The sequence below is a fragment of the Lampris incognitus genome, chromosome 16 (genome assembly GCF_029633865.1).
Source record: "Lampris incognitus isolate fLamInc1 chromosome 16, fLamInc1.hap2, whole genome shotgun sequence".
Taxonomy (NCBI): domain Eukaryota; kingdom Metazoa; phylum Chordata; class Actinopteri; order Lampriformes; family Lampridae; genus Lampris; species Lampris incognitus.
In genome coordinates, this window is record NC_079226.1 from 32,472,970 (window position 1) to 32,491,659 (window position 18,690).

The window sequence follows — 18,690 nt, forward strand, 5'->3', positions numbered from 1 at the left end:
AGAGGAGAATGACCAGACTGGTTCGAGCAGATAGAAAGGCAACAGTAACTCAAATAACCACTCATTACAACCGAGGTATGCAGAAGAACATCTCTGAACGCACAACACGTCGAACCTTGAGGCAGATGGGCTACAGCAGCAGAAGACCACACCGGGTGCCACTCCTGTCAGCTAAGAACAGGAAACTGAGGCTACAATTCGCACAGGCTCACCAAAATTGGACAATAGAAGATTGGAAAAACGTTGCCTGGTCTGATGAGTCTCGATTTCTGCTGCGACATTCGGATGGTAGGCTCAGAATTTGGCGTCAACAACATGAAAGCATGGATCCATCCTGCCTTGTATCAACGGTTCAGGCTGGTGGTGGTGGTGTAATGGTGTGGGGGATATTTTCTTGGCACACTTTGGGCCCCTTAGTACCAATTGAGCATCGTGTCAACGCCACAGCCTACCTGAGTATTGTTGCTGACCATGTCCATCCCTTTATGACCACAGTGTTCCCATCTTCTGATGGCTACTTCCAGCAGGATAACGCGCCATGTCATAAAGCTCGAATCATCTCAGACTGGTTTCTTGAACATGACAATGAGTTCACTGTACTCAAATGGCCTCCACAGTCACCAGATCTCAATCCAATAGAGCACCTTTGGGATGTGGTGGACCGGGAGATTCGCATCATGGATGTGCAGCCGACAAATCTGCAGCAACTGCGTGATGCTATCATGTCAATATGAACCAAACTCTCTGAGGAATGTTTCTAGTACCATGTTGAATCTATGCCATGAAGGATTAAGGCAGTTCTGAAGGCAAAAGGGGGTCCAACCCGGTACTAGCAAGGTGTACCTAATAAAGTGGCCAGTGAGTGTAGATTAGTGAGTCGATGAGAGTTAAAATGCATTTACTTGCATTTACTTGATTTGAAACGAACACTATGGAGCCAACCGAGGTAAAACATTATTTGAAGATACTTTTTAATGGTTTTTTTCCCTCCTCCTTATTTGGTGCCAAATGGGTGGGGTTTCCCTCTAAAGGATAGTAGTATTTGAGACAGACAGTGACAGGAAAATTTAGTAAATCAGGTCATCTAACAAACTTCATTATTTCAGAGCTTATGTGAATCAGGTCAGGCTAAACAATTCAATATATATCGTCATCATGCAGTAAACCTCACCCATCTGGTACTCTGAGCAGGTATAAAATTAATCGTTAAAGAAAAAGCCCAAAAGTATTTGTTGCTACTCTTTAGACCTGGTCTGGTAGAGAAGCACACAAACACTACATATCAACCCAGTTTTGAATTTGGCCTGACATTTGACATCAAAAACCCTTCTCCTTCTTTCAGCTTGTTCCCTGTTTCTCAGGGGCCACCACAGTGGATTTTACAGTTTCTATCAGTACCCTGTGAGAGCACAGTACCAATGGTGGTCATTGTTAACTCAGGCCTCGACCGATCCGGTATGGTCTACTAAATCCGCATAAGTATTTGGCAGAATTTTATGTCGGATGCCCTTCCTGATACAACCACTAACCCTATGGATGGAGGCACAGGTAAAGCACTGGATGCCATCCCAGTATTCATAGACTTGCACCCATTCCTGTCGCGCTTGACATCAAAAACCCTGTTCTAGTCTTATTCAAGACCTTCATCCAGTTTTACCTCCACCATCTGCAAGGTCCATGTCATCCCTGTCCTCTGAATCAGAAAGAGCTGCTTCTTGAGCCTTCAGGTGCTGTGGGATTGACATTTAATTTCCCTGAATTATTTCTCTGAAGCACGATGAATTGCATTTTGACAGTTTTGAAAAAGTTAACGAGTGAAAAAGCAAAGTAGGCTGGGAGGAAAGCAGCTACACTTGTTGAAAGAACAGTGAGGAAAACAAAATGACAAAATTATTTATTTTGGATATCCTTAGACTTTTTTCCCAGTTTACTTCACAACACTTCTCTGAAGGTGTGCCAAATGACCATGCTCATATCTCTCACCTCTGTCAGAGTTTCAATGGAGGCAAAGTACTTCGACCACCAATCCAGCATGCTCTCATCAAGTTCTTCTTCTTCATTCTCATCACCCCCCTTCTTCCTCTTCTTTTTCTTCCCCTTTCCATCCTTGTCATCGTCCTTCCATGCAAAAATGTTTTTAAAAAATGTCCAAGATCACCACATTTCACTTTCTTAAAACCCTTCAGTTCTGATTTCTGTCATACTGTAAAGCAACAGAGGCACATTCACATCACACTTACCTCGATTTTCACCACGGCTTCTGAACCCTAGGTGGAAAAGCCAAATTAAATGTATATCTTATGAAATCGTGTAAGAATATTTTATAACTCTTGAATGTTCATCCAGATATTCATGTTGTATTTAGTATGTGAATGTGAAATGCTATGTTTGTTGTATGTTTTTAGCATCCAGATTTGATTTTCATCATTGTGTTGTTTTCTTATTTCCTTAGCCAAGTATTATTAGAAAAAGGTATGTCTTTTTTTTTATTCTTCGAGGGACACCTTGGTTAACTGAATATAATATAGAATGAAAAAATGGAAACTTACTGAGTCTAGCTTGACCACAGTGTCAACCTTCTTAAAAGTAGTTTCTGGTTCCATACTGACAACAACAATTTCCTCTGAGAGAGGAGACAGGGACATGATAAAATGCATGAACAACAAAGTTGAACAAAGGTACAGAAAGTCCCAAATGAGTGGTTTTGTTTGTATTCTGCCATGAATTTGTTGTACGTACGCTAGCATTAGTTCCTTGTAATAACTTGCGCTTCCTCGAGAGGTTACTTAATGAAGGGTTAACCGACCTGTAGTAGACCAGTTGTTGGCCTGCTTGTCTGATGCCCTGTAGATGAACTTGCGCAGGCTGGTGACAGCATGGGAGCCAACCAGGGTGTAGCGTCCAAACGCCCTGCAGTCCACCACGCGGATGTTAAGAGGTGGGTGGAGCAACTCGTTCTCAGGCAAATCCTGACAAAAAAACAACAAAAAAAAAAAAAAAAGCAAAAACAATTTGAAATCACTTTCAGTGCACATTGCACAGTGCTCAAATGCAGGTGGTAGAAGGATATATGCACTTAATGTACAGATATAGAGACTATGAATAATAAATTGCACACTTTACTTAATCTTGATAAATTCAGCTTTCTATACCTGATGCAAAAACTCAAGTTCGGAGGTTTAAGGGCTTTGAAAAGTGTGAGAAATATAAATGAAAACTTTGTAAAATCTGATGGTGGACAAATGAATGTTATTGTGACGATTAGTCTGATAACATACCACTTCGAACCACTTGACGAGAGTGCTGAAGTTGGGGTTTTTCTTGTAGTTTGGGATGAGGGCAGACTGGACCCCTTTGCCGGCGCATTCGATATCGACGCGAGGCCTGTCCACCTGGGCCAGGTTAACTCTCTTCAGGTCCCTCAAGCCCCAGAACAACACCTAAGAATTAAGGACATTCATTATTATACAATGATACCGCTCAGTATCTTCCTGATACCACAGACAACATAGTGGCTGGGCCCCGGGCCCTTTGATTCCTGCTGAAACCCTGTTGTATAATTTTGAAAGTACATCGACACCTGTTAATGTATAGAAATATCATTATATTATCATAAAAACATAGAAGTATGCCTTGAGTACTTCTCCATTCTTGAAAAAGATATCATTCTTGTAGATACGGGAAGATTTGTGCCTTATTCTTTTTAAAAAAAAAATTTTTTTCTCCCTTTTTCTTCCCCAATTGTACTTGGCCAATTACCCCACTCTTCCGAGCTGTCCTGATCTCTGCTCCAGCCGCTTCTTTTCACCTGACAGTGAGGAGTTTCGTCAGGGGGACATAGTGCATGGGAGGATCACGCTATTACCCCCAGTTCCCCCTCCCCCCCGAACAGGCACCCCGACCGACCAGAGGAGGCGGTAGTGCAGTGACCAGAACACACACCCACATCTGGCTTCCCACCTGCAGACACGGCCAATTGTGTCTGTAGAGATGCCCGACCAAGCCGGAGGTAAGGCAAGTCAAGTCAGTTTTATTTGTATAGCCCAATATCACAAATTACAAATTTGCCTCAAGGGGCTCTACAGCAACACAACATCCTGTCCTTAGACCCTCACATCAGATAAGGAACAACCCCCTAAAAAAAAACAATCCTTTAACAGGGAGAAAAAATAGGAAGAAACCTCAGGGAGAGCAAGGGCTCTCTCTCCCAAGACGGACAATGTGAAATTGATGTTGTGTTTACACAATACAACATTGAAAGAACATTGAAAGGTAACACGGGGATTTGAACTGGCGATTCCCGTGTTGGAAGGCAACGGAATAGACTGCTACACTACCCGGATGCCCATTTGTGCCTTATTCTATAATGTTAGTTAAATTGCAGTAGCTGAGGTCTTTTAATGTTATGCATTTCATATCATGGTAAAGTACTTCCTCTGTGTGTGATCAGAAAAAGAAATCTTTCACCTCAATCCTGTACTTGCTGAGGACCGGCCTGATGCCCAGCGGCACGGGTAGGATGGGGCCGCGGTCCATGTCTGTGGGACCATCTATGGGAGGTAGGTCAGCTTTCCCGTGGGGGCCGATCTGACGCACAGCAAAAGCATCCATCACAAAACACAAACCTCCAATTTGATGACTGACTCAAAGCAGCAAGGCACGTAGTGCATTAATCGTACGATCGGGTTGTGTTTCATCACTTTGGACACACGAACCTGCAGCAGTTCAAAGGCTGCCAGCATTTCTCCAGCAGTGCAGTTCCCACGGTAGATCTGATAGTACTCCAGCTGGGGAGGGAAGCGCGGGGGACCGTAGTGCTCGTCCGCCATCTTAACAATGGGCTTGGCAAAGGTTCGGCCCATGAATTCAGCTTTGCCCTGGAGTTACATGATGTGATATGAGAGCATTAGCAGGTGGTTTGAACCTTGGATCAAGGACCAGGCCCACACGTATGAATTATGGTTTCAACTATTTGAAAGAATGATCTTTTTGGCCTACCATCTTCAATCCAGGGCAGGTCATTGGGGGTTTTATTTACAACAGTTTTGTAGGAAAAATTAATGTCAATTTAATAAAGTTGTATATGGTACATCATCAATCATTTGACATACTGTAACCACAAGAAGAAACATGGCGTCAGACACGCATGTTTCCAGGTAAAGTGTACACAAAAGAGCAATGAGGACATCAAGCTAAAGAAACAAGATGAACAAAACAAAACGAAACAAAATGACAGCAAGACACCCAACATAACCAGTGAACTGCAAAACAGTGCTGCTTCTCGAGCGACGGATAATCTTTGAGGATTGTTGCAAAGTGTCGTTGCGTCTCTCTTGCAGTTAGCGGTTATGAGGAGTCCAAGTGCTCTCTTGACAACATACAGTAAGCACAACTGCCACTTCAAGGAATGCAACAGGGATAAGATGGCGGAGGGCACGCCGCTGGCCCCCGTGAGCCGCAAATGAACGCAAAGCCCACGGAAAGGGTGTTATTCCTCTTGCATGCCTTTGGACAGACAGTGGGTCTTTACTCTGCACACAATGCAGTACGCGTCTACAGTACTTCAAACCATAAGAATCCACACTCTACTTATCCCAGAAGTCATCCAAACCAATGGTGTCAAAGAAAGAGGCAAATATAGAACTGTTAAGCAACAAAAGCATTCTTTCAAATATAATTCATATCAACTTACTTAATAACACCAAACAAAAGTCATATATCTTTAAACTATAATGAGTTCAAGTAAAAATGAAAAAAAAAAACACAGTACACAAAGTGGTATTATGTACAGATTAATACAAGTTTCCAAATCATTATTCATAGAATTGTGATCTGTCATTCAAATGCTGACTGTCCTGTGTTTGAGTGACATGTTTATTAGCCTTACAGGTAGGGCTGCTCATTACTTCAGCATCATTGTTTACCGTCTTTCAATGGTATTGTATCGGGATGAAATGTAGATGTTGTCATATGGTGATACAAAATTTTGTTGTCAAAATTAATGATAACGAGACTCTATAACCTAAAATTTCTGATAAAATGAGGTCTGAAATTAATAGTTGAAAACAATTTTTGGTTTGATATTACACTTTACATTTCCAAACAGTTCAACACGATGAACCTCAGCTGGATTACTAGATATGTTTTTTTTTTTTGGTATTTGTAAGCCGATATCGTGATATATACTTATATATTGATATTCTGTAAAATGGTTATCGCGGTAATAATATTTTCCATATCGCCCAACACTACTTACATTTCATGTGGAAGACAGACAAAACTATTCATTAGGGTAATCTGAAGAGCAAGGAGAGACCGTCCCTATCTGGAAATTCAACCTGTGTGAAGTCAGACTGCTTACTTCCATTACTTCATATGGAAACAGAAGTAACTCTGACCAAAATTGTCCCTTACCACTGTGTCTTGATCATAGACTTCAATGACTATAATTGGGGGGTCGTCTCGCAGCTCACTGGCCTCTCCAAACAGCTCCACGTTCTCAAAAACCAGTAGCTGGTCCCAGGTAGGGCACAGAGTCTCAGCCAGCACCTGGGAAGAAACACATTGTCAACATCCGCTTAATCGTTTCCTTTCAGGACCCCAAACACCAGTCAACCATGCACCATTCATACCATTTGGTTACTTAGTGTGTCCAATTCACCTAACCTGCATGTCCTCAGACTGCGTGTGGAAGACCACCGTACCCACACAAACGCAAGCTCACCGATGAGCCACCACACTGTCCCATTTTTTTTTAGAAAAATAACTATTCTGAGTTCTCTCGCTTCACCCACTGCCCAAGATAAATTAAACTGAATAAGTAAGCAATGTTTAGGTAGTGAGTTAGACCCATAAACAGCAAAATGGGACCTTTTCAATGGAAACCCCTGAGCCTGCAACGCCATTAATACACTTAAAGGTCTCGAGAAAAGAAGAATATATTTTCATTCCTGCTACCCGTTTTATCTCAACTTACTTTACATCTGTTTAACAAGATGTTCTAGAAATTCACAAAAGAACAATATTTATTTTTATTTTTGTGTATATAAGAATAGCACTTTTTCTCTTCCCGACTACTACAATAATTTTTTAGTTAGATCATCCTGTACTTGTGAGCATACACTAACAAAAATGTCCAATGACTAGGAGAGAGAAATCTTTTACCACCGTTCTTCTGAAAATAACCTGTCAGCATTGTCAGTTTGACTGTTAGTTAAATCAAACTCCCTCCCTTCACTAAACCCCACCCAACTGTTCAGTTTCATTCTCACATGCGTTAAATTGTGGTTGCTCTAAATGGTATTTCACAGGACCTTTAGCAGCTATAGAGTTACTTAATAAATGCGTGGGACCTACTTGGAATACAAGTTAAAGAGCGAGGTCGTTGAAGATTGTTGATCCTGTAAATTTAACCTTCTCACCTCGGTGACCTGGCTCTGCGTGGAGAAGAAGACCCTGGCGAAGGGGTCAGACAGGCCCGTGCTGTCAGCGGCGAACAGGCTTCGAGCCTGGTACATATGAACCCTCAGCTGGAAGATCTGTTTCACTAAGGGAGGGTTAGACAACACTGAAAATCAACCAATCTATAACAAATGATGCATGTTGTATTACTGAATAGTTAATTTCCCTTGATGATGTACTGAAAAGTTAAAAAAAATGCCTACAGTTCAACATTCACTATATTCTAAATACAGCACATCGAGTTGATAAAACTGTTATTCTTTTGTAAATTAAAAATCTTGATAACTATGACTTAGAGAGCACTAAGATTTCATTTTGTACTATCATGATCCCCTCCCCCTTGTTTTGTCCCCAATTGTATTAGGCCAATTACCCCACTCCTCCAAGCTGTCCCGATCACTGCTCCACCCCCCTCTGCAGATCCGGGAAGGGCTGTAGACTACCACATGCCTCCTCTGATACATGTGGAGTTGCCAGCCGCTTCTTTTCACCTGACAGTGAGGAGTTTCGCCAGAGGGATATAGCGCATGGGAGGATCATGCTATTCCCCCCAGTTCCCCCTCCCCCCAAACAGGCGCTCTTGATCAACCAGAGGAGGTGCTAGTGCAGCGACCAGGACACATACCCACATCCGGCTTCCCACTCGCAGACAAGGCCAATTGTGTCTGTAGGGACACCCAACCGAGCCGGAGGTAACACGGGGATTTGAACTGGCGAGCCCCATGTTGGTAGGCAACGGAATAGACTGCCATGCCACTTTAATCAAAGTGGCATGGCACCGGTAACCCTAACCCTAAAAGTGCCACTTTTAGGTGCCACTTTAATCAAATAGTGGATGAGCTCATTCTGAATTGAAGGTCTTCATTTCATAATGGGAAAACAATGGAAAGTGAAGACATAGTAGGGTGTTATATGTGCTGCTGTGCACCCGTACTCATATAGGTGAGGCTGATTGGAGGGGAGGACGGAAGGCCGGGTCCCTTTGTCAACTTGTTTTCCTCAAAGCCATTGGGCAGGCCGCTCAGGTAGTCTTTGCGCTGCTTACTCAGACCCAGCCACAGATAAATCTCTGTCTTGGCCTGCACTGTCCAGCCAGCAGGCCCGAAGCCTTTCTTACCAGGGATCTTTCATAATTGAGAAAAAATAAATATGGAAAGTGAACAAACTGCATAGACTGCTTGGCAAATGTTGAATGCATCTTAATGGAATATTTGAGAGTATTTGAAAGTATTGAACACAGACAAACCCTCAGAAAAATTGTTTTGACTTTGCCACAGTCTTTTCCAGTCTCCTCATCCACATTAGAATAGAGGATGTCTTTCGAGGGCACGCGGGCATAAGCGATACGCTTGCCATTGCTTATCATCCAGATAAAGATATCAGGAACACTATGCTGAGGCTGTAACAACAAAGAACTTATTATATAAAAAATTTGCGTTACAAAAAGGCAGACTTTATGAAGGGTTTATAAGTGGTGAGTAACTACTTCATTAATGGTTAATAACGTATTTATTAATGTGTCACACAGCAGTAATAAGATGTTATAATGCATTAATAAGACTTTTGGGTTGCCAAGTTGGGCGGAGAGTCTCCATAGCTATTCTCTCGAAAACCATAGTATGGCAACCTCACTAACCATTACTTGACCTTAACTCTAAACTTAACCACTACCAAACCTTAACCCTAAACTTAACTGCTGTAACTGTGGTTACTTTCGATATTAAGTAAAAACCAATTTTTGTATATGTATTGTATGACATTTTCAAGTCATGTTATTTCTATGCTGCTCACTGACAATATGAATCAGCACTCCTCACCAGTCACGTGGCTTCTGAGAGAATGTCTATGGAGACTCGTATATTGATAAAATGTGGGCTTCCGACATGGCAACCCAAAAAAGTAGTTTTATTAATGTGTTATAACATGTTATCACTGATTTATAATAGATTACTGAATGTGTTATTAACATTAATAAAGTATGCCTTACTGTAAAGTGGTACCAAATGTGCAGTGAGATAAATTTCTACAAATGAAATATTCCACCCTATCCACACCTTATACATTTGACACACACAAAACAGTACCATTTGCATGGGGCAGATACAGATAGTGTAACGCGTCTTACTTCATCAGCCAAGAAGCGCAGCTTCTGGAGAAAGTTCTGGGCCAGCTTGATTTTATCCCTCACCGTACTCTTCTTCACCTGTGATCTCATGGTCTTAGCTTGCTGGCCCATGCTCTCCTACAAACAGAAGCATTTTACCATGGCTAGAGATAGCGTTACAGTCAACAAGAGAAAAGGAAAAGACTCTTATTAAGTTAACCGTACCAGTTCTGACATGCACAACTTCAGTCTCTCCCTGTCAAGTTTGGTCCTCCCAGCCTGATTCTGGTCCTTGTTTGCCAGTGAAAGGAACTGGCTGAAAGAGTTAGGGCTCAGTCAGTTTCAAAGTCTACAGTGATCACAAGATGACATCAATGAAGACTTTCTTTCGAATATGACAGTAAAGTGTGCCATTACAGACCTGCATCCTTGGCTGAGTTCCTCCAGGACACCCCTGAGCCTACGCTCAGGATAAGCCTTTTCTGTCTTGATGATCTCTTGCACATCATTTAGACCATCTTCCTGTAAAGGCAGTGGAAGAGGTAAACACAAAATAACTGTTTTTTTAATTTATGTTTTTAGATTTATATTGTTGATTGCATCTTTTCTCAACAAAGTTACAAACTACCACAAAGTCAAAGGGAAAATAATCAAACATGTATAAACAACCATATATAAACAACCCTGTCACTGGGGATGCACAAGCCAGTGCATTCTTAGTGCTGGTCCCTAGTCCAGATAAATGGGGAGTGTTGTGCCAGGAAGAGCATCCAATGTAAAACCTTTGCCAAATCAAATATGCGGATCATTAATTAGATTTCCATACCAGATCACTTGAGCTCGGGTTACCAACAACTGACACCAGTACTGTTGGCCAGCAGGGTGCTGGTGGAAACTATGCTACTGTTGGGCAAAGGAGAGGGGGAAGGCATGTCCATAGGCAGCGGGAGAGGAGGAAGGGTAAGGGTGTGGAGGTGAGAGTCGGAACTTTGAATCTTGGCACTATGACTGGTAAAAGGAGAGAGCTGGCTGATATGATGGAGAGAAGGAAAGTAGATATACTGTGTGTGCAAGAGACCAGGTATAAGGGGAGTAAGGCCAGGAGCATCAGAGGGGTGTTCAAACTCTTCTACCATGGCGTGGATGGGAGGAGAAATGATGTAGGGGTAATTCTGAAGGAAGAGTATGTCAAGAGTGTGTTGGAGGTGAAGAGTGTTGGACAGAGTGATGAGTATGAAGCTGGAAATTGAAGGTGTGATGATGAATGTTATCAGCGCATCTGCCCCACAAGTTGGGTGTGAGATGGAAGAGAGAGAAGAACTTTGGAGTGAGTTGGATGAAGTGGTAGAGAGTGTACCCAAGGAGGAGTGAGTTGTGATAGGAGCAGACATCAATGGACATGTTGGTGAAGAGAACAGAGGTGATGAGGAGGTGATGGGTATGTATGATGCCAAGGAGAGGAATTTGGAAGGACAGATGGCAGTGGATTTTGCAAAAAAAGATGGAAATGGCGGTGGTGAATACATATTTCAGAAAGAGGAAGGAACACAGGGTGATGTATAAGAGTGGAGGAAAGTGCACACAGGTGGACTATACCTTTTTTAGGAGGCGTGATCTCAAAGGGATTGGAGACTGCAAGGCAATGACAGGGGAGAACATAGCTAGGCAGCATCGGCTGGTGGTCTGTAGGATGACTTTGGAGACCCAAGAAGAGGAAGAGAGTGAAGGCAGAGCCAATGATCAAATGGTGGAAGTTGAAGAAGGAAGACTTGTGTGGAGTTCAGGGAGGAGTTAAGACAGGCACTGGGTGGTAGTGAAGACTTGCCCGATGGCTGGGCAATCACTGCAGAAATGGTGAGGGAGACAGCTAGGAAGGTACCTGGTATGCCATCTGGACAGAGGAAGGAAGACAAGAAGACTTGGAGGTGGCACAGCAAAGTATACAGAGGAAGAGGTTGGCAAAGAATAAATGGGATAGTCAGAGAGATGGAGTACAAGGAGATGTGGCGTAAAGCGAAGAGAGAGGTGGCAAAGGCAAAGTAAAAGACGTATGTTGAGTTGTATGAGAGGTTGGACACTAAGGAAGGAGAAAAGGACTTGTACTGATTGGCTAGACAGAGGGACCGAGCTGGGAAGGATGTGCAGCAGGTTAGGGCGATCAAGGGATAGAGATGGAAATGTGCTGACAAGCGAGGAGCGTGTGTTGAGAAGATGCAAGGCGTACTTTGAGGGGCTGATGAATGAAGAAATGAGATAGACAGAAGGTTGGACGGTGTGGGGTTGTGAATCAGGAAGTGCGGTGGATTAGCAAGGAGGAAGTGAGGGCAGCTATGAAGAGGATGAAGAGTGGAAAGGTGTTTGGTCCAGATGACATACCTATGGAGGCATGGAGGTGTTTAGGAGAGATGGTAGTGGAGTTTTTAACTAGATTGTTTAACACAATCTTGGAAAGTGAGAGGATGCCTGTGGAATGGAGAAGAAGCATACTGGTACCGATTTTCAAGAATAAGGGTGATGTGCAGACCTGTAGTAACTACAGAGGTATACATTTGACCAGCCACAGCATGAAGATATGGGAAAGAGTAGTGGAAGCTAGGTTAAGAGGAGAGGTGATGATTAGCAAGCAGCAGTATGGTTTCATGCCATGAAAGAGCACTACAGATGCCATGTTTGCTTTGAGAATATTGATGGGGTTTTAAAGGTTTTTTTCCTATTGAGTTGTTATCCGATGCGAGGGTCTAAGGACAGGATGTTGTGCTGCTGTAAAGCCCCCTTAGGCAAATTTGTAATTTGTGATATTGGGCTAAACAATGTGCATATTAACTTCTGGAGTGATTCTGAATTGCTGGCTCATCTAGTATAGAGTAAGTATCATCTTTCTTGCTTAACAAGTTGCTATTAGTCTTATTCAAGCTGCTTGAGCATTAGTCCTTTTCTCTATACATCTGCTGCTGGTTCCTAGTGGGATCTTATTCTACCTGTAGCTGTCTTATTCTGTTTACTTATTTACTTAATGTAGCTGTAGCTGTTTTTTCACCTAGTGTGCCCTTAAATATTTCTTGTTGCCTAGCTGTTTTGACTTAGTTATCCTTTTAGCTTATAAATATATTCCTTGGTAACTTGCTGTTTGCAGTTTTAATAGTATTGTGTGAGGTTTGATAGAGTTTTACATAAGTGTCCAGTTTCTGGGCAATAAGCCTATTTTCAGTGTACCTCTTTGGCCAATTGGGTGTTAAGTGGCCAGGGTGTGGCCTGCACTCATGGCAGCAATCAGTGTTCTTTAAATCACTGCTGCTACTTGGAAGCGTCAGGCAAACAAGCCTAGGTTGAACGAAGGCTAGAGTGAACAAAGGAAAGCACAACTTTTTCAAGCCAAGACTTCGTCAAGCACGGACTGCTCTTTTTAGATCCAGTCAGTCATCTGTATTTTGTGTACCTGTGACCCTACCAATCTCATCTATCCCACTCTCTCCACTCACGTTGAGCAAGTGGTGACGGGAGGGCTCTGGACTTGCCAGTCTGCAGTGATGAAAGCTGAGTTTATCTCAGGCTACGCATCCTTGCTCTCCCTAAACTTTCTTGCTCTTACTGAGACCTGGATCATGCCAGAAAACACTACCACACCCGCAGCTCTGTCTGATGTTTACTCTTTTTCTCACACCCCCAGAGCTGGGAGGCGGAGTGGTGGTACTGGCCGTCTTATCTCCCAGAAATGGAAATACTCTTGTTTCCATTCCACAATTTTCTCCGCCCGCTTTTGAATTTCATACTGTTACTGTCTCTTATCCAGTCAAACTCACCATCGTAGTTGTGTACCGCCCACCAAGCCCCCTTGGTGAGTTTCTGGAGGAGCTTGACACACTTCTCTCGCACTTCCCTGTTGATGACTCTGCACTTATCCTTCTCAATGACTCTGCACTTATCCTTCTTGGTGACTTCAACATCCACACTAACAAGCTAGATCCTCTTCTCTCTTTCCTCTCCTCCTTTGACCTTCACCTCTCACCCTCTCCTCCTACCCACAAGGCCGGCAACCAGCTGGACCTTATCTTTACTAGACACTGTCCTATTTCCAATCTCTCTGTTACTCCCCTCCAGCTCTCTGACCACTATTACATGTCCTACTCTTTCTCCCTCTCTTCACCCCCTCAGCCCCTTCCTCTACCCACATGGTTTCCACCCGTAGATACCTCCGCTCTCTCTCCGCCACTGATCTTTCTTCCTCTGTGACGTCTATCCTCCCTACACCTGAATCTTTCTCTCTCCTACCCCCTGACACTGCTACTGATCTTCTTCTCTCTACCCTCTCCGCTTCTCTGGACAATCTCTGTCCCCTCACCTCCAGGCCTGCACGTCCAACTCCACCTGGCCCTTGGCTGACCGACTCAGTACGTACTGACAGACGGAGCCTTGGAGTGGCAGAGCGCAAATGGAGAAAAGGCAAACTCCCAGATGACCTTCTCAACTTCCAATCTTTTCTTTCCACTTTCTCCTCCTCCCTTTCTGCTGCTAAGGCTGCCTTCTATCGCTCTAAAATCCTCTCCTCCCTTCTCTCTGATGACTTCGCTAACTTCTTTGACAAGAAGGTAAACGGCATCAGATCCTCCTTTTCTCACCACCCGGTTAGTGCTGCTTGCACTATCCCACCTTCTGTACCCTCCCTCACCTCTCCAAGTCCCACCCTATCCCACCTCGCTCCCCTCTCCCCCGATGAGATTCTAAACCTCATCACATCCAGTCGCCCCACCACATGCTCCCTTGACCCGGTCCCCTCCCCTCTTCTTCAGTCTATAGCACCTGAACTCCTTCCCTGTCTAACCCACCTCATCAACACCTCCCTCCAGGCAGGATGTTTTCCATCTGCCTTCAAGACTGCTAGAGTCACTTCTCAAGAAACCGTCACTTAACTCCTCTGACGTCAGAAACTACAGACCAGTTTCCCTTCTACCCTTTCTATCCAAAACTTTCGAACGTGCTGTCTTTAACCAACTTTCTTTGTACCTCCACCAGAACAACCTCCTGGACCCCAACCAGCCTGGCTTCAGGGTCGGTCACTGGACAGAGATGGCCCTCCTTGCAGTGACAGAATCGCTGCACTCTGCGAGAGCAAACTCTGTCTCCTCTGTTCTGATACTCCTGGACCTGTCAGCTGCGTTCGACACAGTGAACCACCAGATCCTCCACTCTCAATGTTTGCAACCTACCTGACGGGTCGCTCCTACCAGGTGACATGGAGGGGATCTGTGTTGGAGCCTCGCAGACTGACTACAGGCGTTCCACAGGGTTCGGTTCTGGGTCCTCTCCTTTTCTCCCTGTACACGACATCCCTGGGTTCTGTTTTTCGCTCGCATCACTTCTCTTATCATTGTTATGCCGATGACACCCAGCTGATCTTGTCCTTTCCTCCCTCTGACACACAAGTAGGGACACGCATTGCTGCGTGCTTGACTGACATCTCGGAGTGGATGGCGACACACTACTTGAAGCTCAAGCTGGACAAGACAGAGCTGATGTCCCTCCCGGGGAAAGGTTGCCTGCACCGAAACCTGGCCATCACCATTGACAACACCGTGGTGACGCCAGTTCGGACTGTGAGGAATCTGGATGTGATCCTGGACGACCAACTGTCGTTTGCTGAAAACGTTGCATCGGTGGCTCGCTCCTGCAGATTTCTCCTCTATAACATCAGGAGGATTCGCCCATTCCTCACCGACGAGATGGCACAGGTGCTCATCCAGGCTCTGGTCATCTCCCGGCTGGACTACGGCAACTCCCTCCTTGCTGGCGCCCCGGCGTCAGCCGTCGGATCTCTGGAGCTTGTTCAGAAAGCTGCAGCTCGTCTGGTGTTCAACCACCCTAAGTTCTCCCACACAACTCCCCTTCTCATGTCCCTACACTGGCTCCCAGTAGCTGCTTGCATCCAGTTTAAGACTCTGGTGCTAGCCTACAGGGCAGTGAAAGGAACAGCTCCTTCCTATCTCCAGGCCATGGTGAAGCCCTACACCCCCGCCCGACCACTTCGCTCTGCTGCCTCAGGACGCCTGGTTGCCCCATCGCTCAGAGGCCCTTGCTGCCGATCAACTCGGTCACGGCTCTTTTCTGTCCTGGCCCCACAGTGGTGGAATGAACTTCCCACTGATGTCAGGACAGCGGAGTCGCTGCCCATCTTTCAGCACAGGTTGAAAACTCAACCTCTTCAAGAACTACTACCCTGTTACTTGTTCTTAGCACTTATTGTATTCACTCTTCTTTTTTTTTTTAAAAAAAATCTCATTCTTGCACTTTTACTTTAGCACTGGTATTGCTCTTAGATGCTTGTTTAGATGCACTTATGACCTCTGATGACTAGTAGTTCTCCTGATTTCCTACGTTAAATGCACTTATCGTAAGTCGCTTTGGATAAAAGCGTCGGCTAAATGACTGTAATGTAATGTAATGTATACAAATAAAATTGACTTGATGGAGAAGTATAGAGAAGGTCAGAAGGACTTACATTGTGTCTTTGTGGATTTAGAGAAAGCATATGACAAGATGCTGAGAGAGGAGGTGTGTTGTTGTATGAGGAAGTCGGGAGTGGCAGAGAAGTATGTAAGAGTGGTTTAGGATATGTATGACAGCAGTGTGACAGTAGTCAAGTGTGCGGTTGGAATGACAGATGGGTTCAAGGTGGAGGTGGGATTACATCAAGTATCAGCTCTGAGGCCTTTCTTGTTTGCAATGGTAATGGACAGGTTGACGGATGAGCTCAGGCAGGAGTGTCTGTGGACTATGATGTTCGCGGATGACTGTGATCTGTAGCGAGAGTAGGGAGCAGGTTGAAGAGAGCTTGGAGAGGTGGTGGTATGCACAGGAGAGAAGAGGAATGAAAGTCAGTAGGAGCAAGACAGAATACATATGCATGAACGAGAGGGAGGACAGCAGAATTGTGAGGGTGCAAAGAGTAGAGGTGACTAAGGCAGATGGGTTTTAATACTTGGGGTCAACTGTCTAAAGTAATGGGGAGTGCAGAAGAGGGTGCAGGCAAGGTGAAGTGGGTGGAAAAGTGTCAGGAGCGATTTGCGACAGAGGGATACCAGCAAGAGTTAAAGGGAAGGTTTATAAGATGGTAGAGCGACCAGCTATGTTATATGGTGTGGAGATGGTGGCACTGACAAAAAGACAGGAGGCAGAGCTGGAGGTGGCAGAGTTGAAGATGCTAAGATTTTCATTGGGAGTGATGACAGGATTAGGAACGAGTATATTAGAGGGACCACTCAGGTTCGACGGTTTGGAGACAAAGCAAGAGAGGCAAGATTGAGATGGTTTGGACATGTGTGGAGGAGAGATGCTGGGTATATTGGGAGGAGGATGCTGAATATGGAGCTGCCAGGCAAGAGGAAAAGAATAAGGCCAAGGAGAAGGTACATATATGGATGTGGTGAGGGAAGACATGCAGGTGGCTAGTGTGACAGAGGAAGATGCAGAGGACAGGAAGAAATGGAAACGGATGATCCGCTGTGGCGACCCCTAACGGGAGCAGCTGAAAGTAGTAGTAGTAGTAGTAATGAAGAAAAGACTAAAAGTCTATTCATGTCAAAGAACACCTTGAAACTCAGTAAACAAATTGGGAGAACTACTCGATCTGTGCCTCCTTTTTACACCCATGTTTTGTTGGGGTTTTTTTGTTTTGTTTTTTTTGTTTTTGGGCTACATCATTCAGTCCCATTAGTAAATTGTCTAACTTGCCAGTTTATCTGCGATGTTGTCTATGATGTTTGCATTGTACAGCCTCCTTCTTTGGTCCTGCCACCAACTTTTGATGTAGATGCATGGCTTCCTCTCAAAATATGGCAAGTGGAAGTAGTTCCTGCCAATACAAACCATGTTACAACAACATGATAAACTTTATTTACATACCACAATATCAAGCAAAGTGACAGAAAACCAGCCCCGCTGGTTACAACTGGCATACACAGTATGGAGCAAAGTAAACAGATTGGTAATTTAACACTGTAATTTACTTTAAGATCTGGAGTGCGTACAAAATGAATTGAGACCTCTGGAGCTTTACGCCTCAAATAGTCTGCTGTGACACACACGGACTGTATTATTGCGATATCAGTAAAGGAGATGTAAGCATTTCTTCGTGCACAGGCAAGAGTACCTGGCTGCATCCTGCAGAATGGGGCGAGGTTCAACGTCAAATGTTTAATCCCACCCACCTATCCCTAACCCCAACTCTGTTTAACGCCGCCCAAACCAATGAAATCGATGTTTAACCTCGCCCAAATCAATATTTAACCCTGCCCAAATTGACATTTAACCCTGCCCAAATTCGACAGTTAAACCAATCAAATCAAACAGTGGGTGGGATTAAACATTCGATGTTGAACACCGCCCCGCTCTGCAGGCTGCAACCGGACAGGAAATGCCAATCGCTGCAAGGCACGATAAAAATGAGCGAAGGATTTTAGATTATTTTTTTTTTCTTCAACAATGGCTTTGTAGCGTGCACGGATGAATAGACTCGCTAACCCCCAGAAGTCAGTATTCTAAGAAAGACATATCGTTTAATCCTTTAAAATAATATTTTGAGAGGAAAGCCCCAAAGCTACTAACAACCCCTTCTTGACAGCAAACCTAATGCATTTTTAAAATATAATTTCATATAATTTCTGTGTCGTCTGTTGTTGTTTTTTCATATTGACTCTGACCGGTCAGTGATGACAGGTTTCATGGGTGGAGTGGAGGCCACCGAGGCCAGGTCCCCGTCGTCCTCCATCTCCTCCTCACTGGAGTTGTGGATCAGCTCAGTCTCCTCTTCGTCGCTGTCTCCTCCGGCCTTCTTCCCTTTGGTTTTTGGCTTGATGACGCCATCAATCTCGTTTCCATAGTTACCTGGCAATTAGAGATTACGTTGTCAGATTTGCCGCTTTATGGGCCACATTGATCTTCAATGGAGATGAGTAGACCCAATCACATCTGTGTGCTCCTTAAGTGTTTTGCACTTATCTACTCAAAACCATGTTGGGATTTCACGTATAAAAAGTAACTAATAGCTGCTCTTAACCATAAAAAGAAATGATTTTTGAGGAAGCTACAAATTGACCATACAGTTTGTTCAAAATTAGTGGAGGAAACATGAA

At 44.2% G+C, this 18,690-nt stretch overlaps 1 protein-coding gene across 2 annotated transcripts in view; it reads right to left on the bottom strand.

Moving 5' to 3' along the window:
* LOC130126142 (otoferlin-like) overlaps positions 1-18,690 on the bottom strand; it is a 38,678-nt gene that overhangs the window by 11,452 nt on the left and 8,536 nt on the right. Inside the window, exons 12-28 of one of the 2 annotated variants that reach the window (XM_056295515.1) lie at positions 18,259-18,442; positions 17,291-17,411; positions 9,987-10,087; positions 9,791-9,881; positions 9,587-9,703; positions 8,708-8,860; positions 8,396-8,585; positions 7,422-7,546; positions 6,415-6,549; positions 4,716-4,877; positions 4,468-4,587; positions 3,279-3,440; positions 2,807-2,969; positions 2,550-2,623; positions 2,235-2,267; positions 1,984-2,118; positions 1,664-1,730 (exon numbers count right to left, since the gene is read on the bottom strand). In XM_056295515.1, coding sequence (XP_056151490.1) covers positions 1,664-1,730; positions 1,984-2,118; positions 2,235-2,267; positions 2,550-2,623; positions 2,807-2,969; positions 3,279-3,440; positions 4,468-4,587; positions 4,716-4,877; positions 6,415-6,549; positions 7,422-7,546; positions 8,396-8,585; positions 8,708-8,860; positions 9,587-9,703; positions 9,791-9,881; positions 9,987-10,087; positions 17,291-17,411; positions 18,259-18,442 — 2,133 coding nt within the window. Of the gene's footprint in view, positions 1-1,657; positions 1,731-1,983; positions 2,119-2,234; positions 2,268-2,549; positions 2,624-2,806; positions 2,970-3,278; positions 3,441-4,467; positions 4,588-4,715; positions 4,878-6,414; positions 6,550-7,421; positions 7,547-8,395; positions 8,586-8,707; positions 8,861-9,586; positions 9,704-9,790; positions 9,882-9,986; positions 10,088-17,290; positions 17,412-18,258; positions 18,443-18,690 lie in introns of both variants that reach the window. The other variant, XM_056295514.1, reaches the window with a different exon arrangement.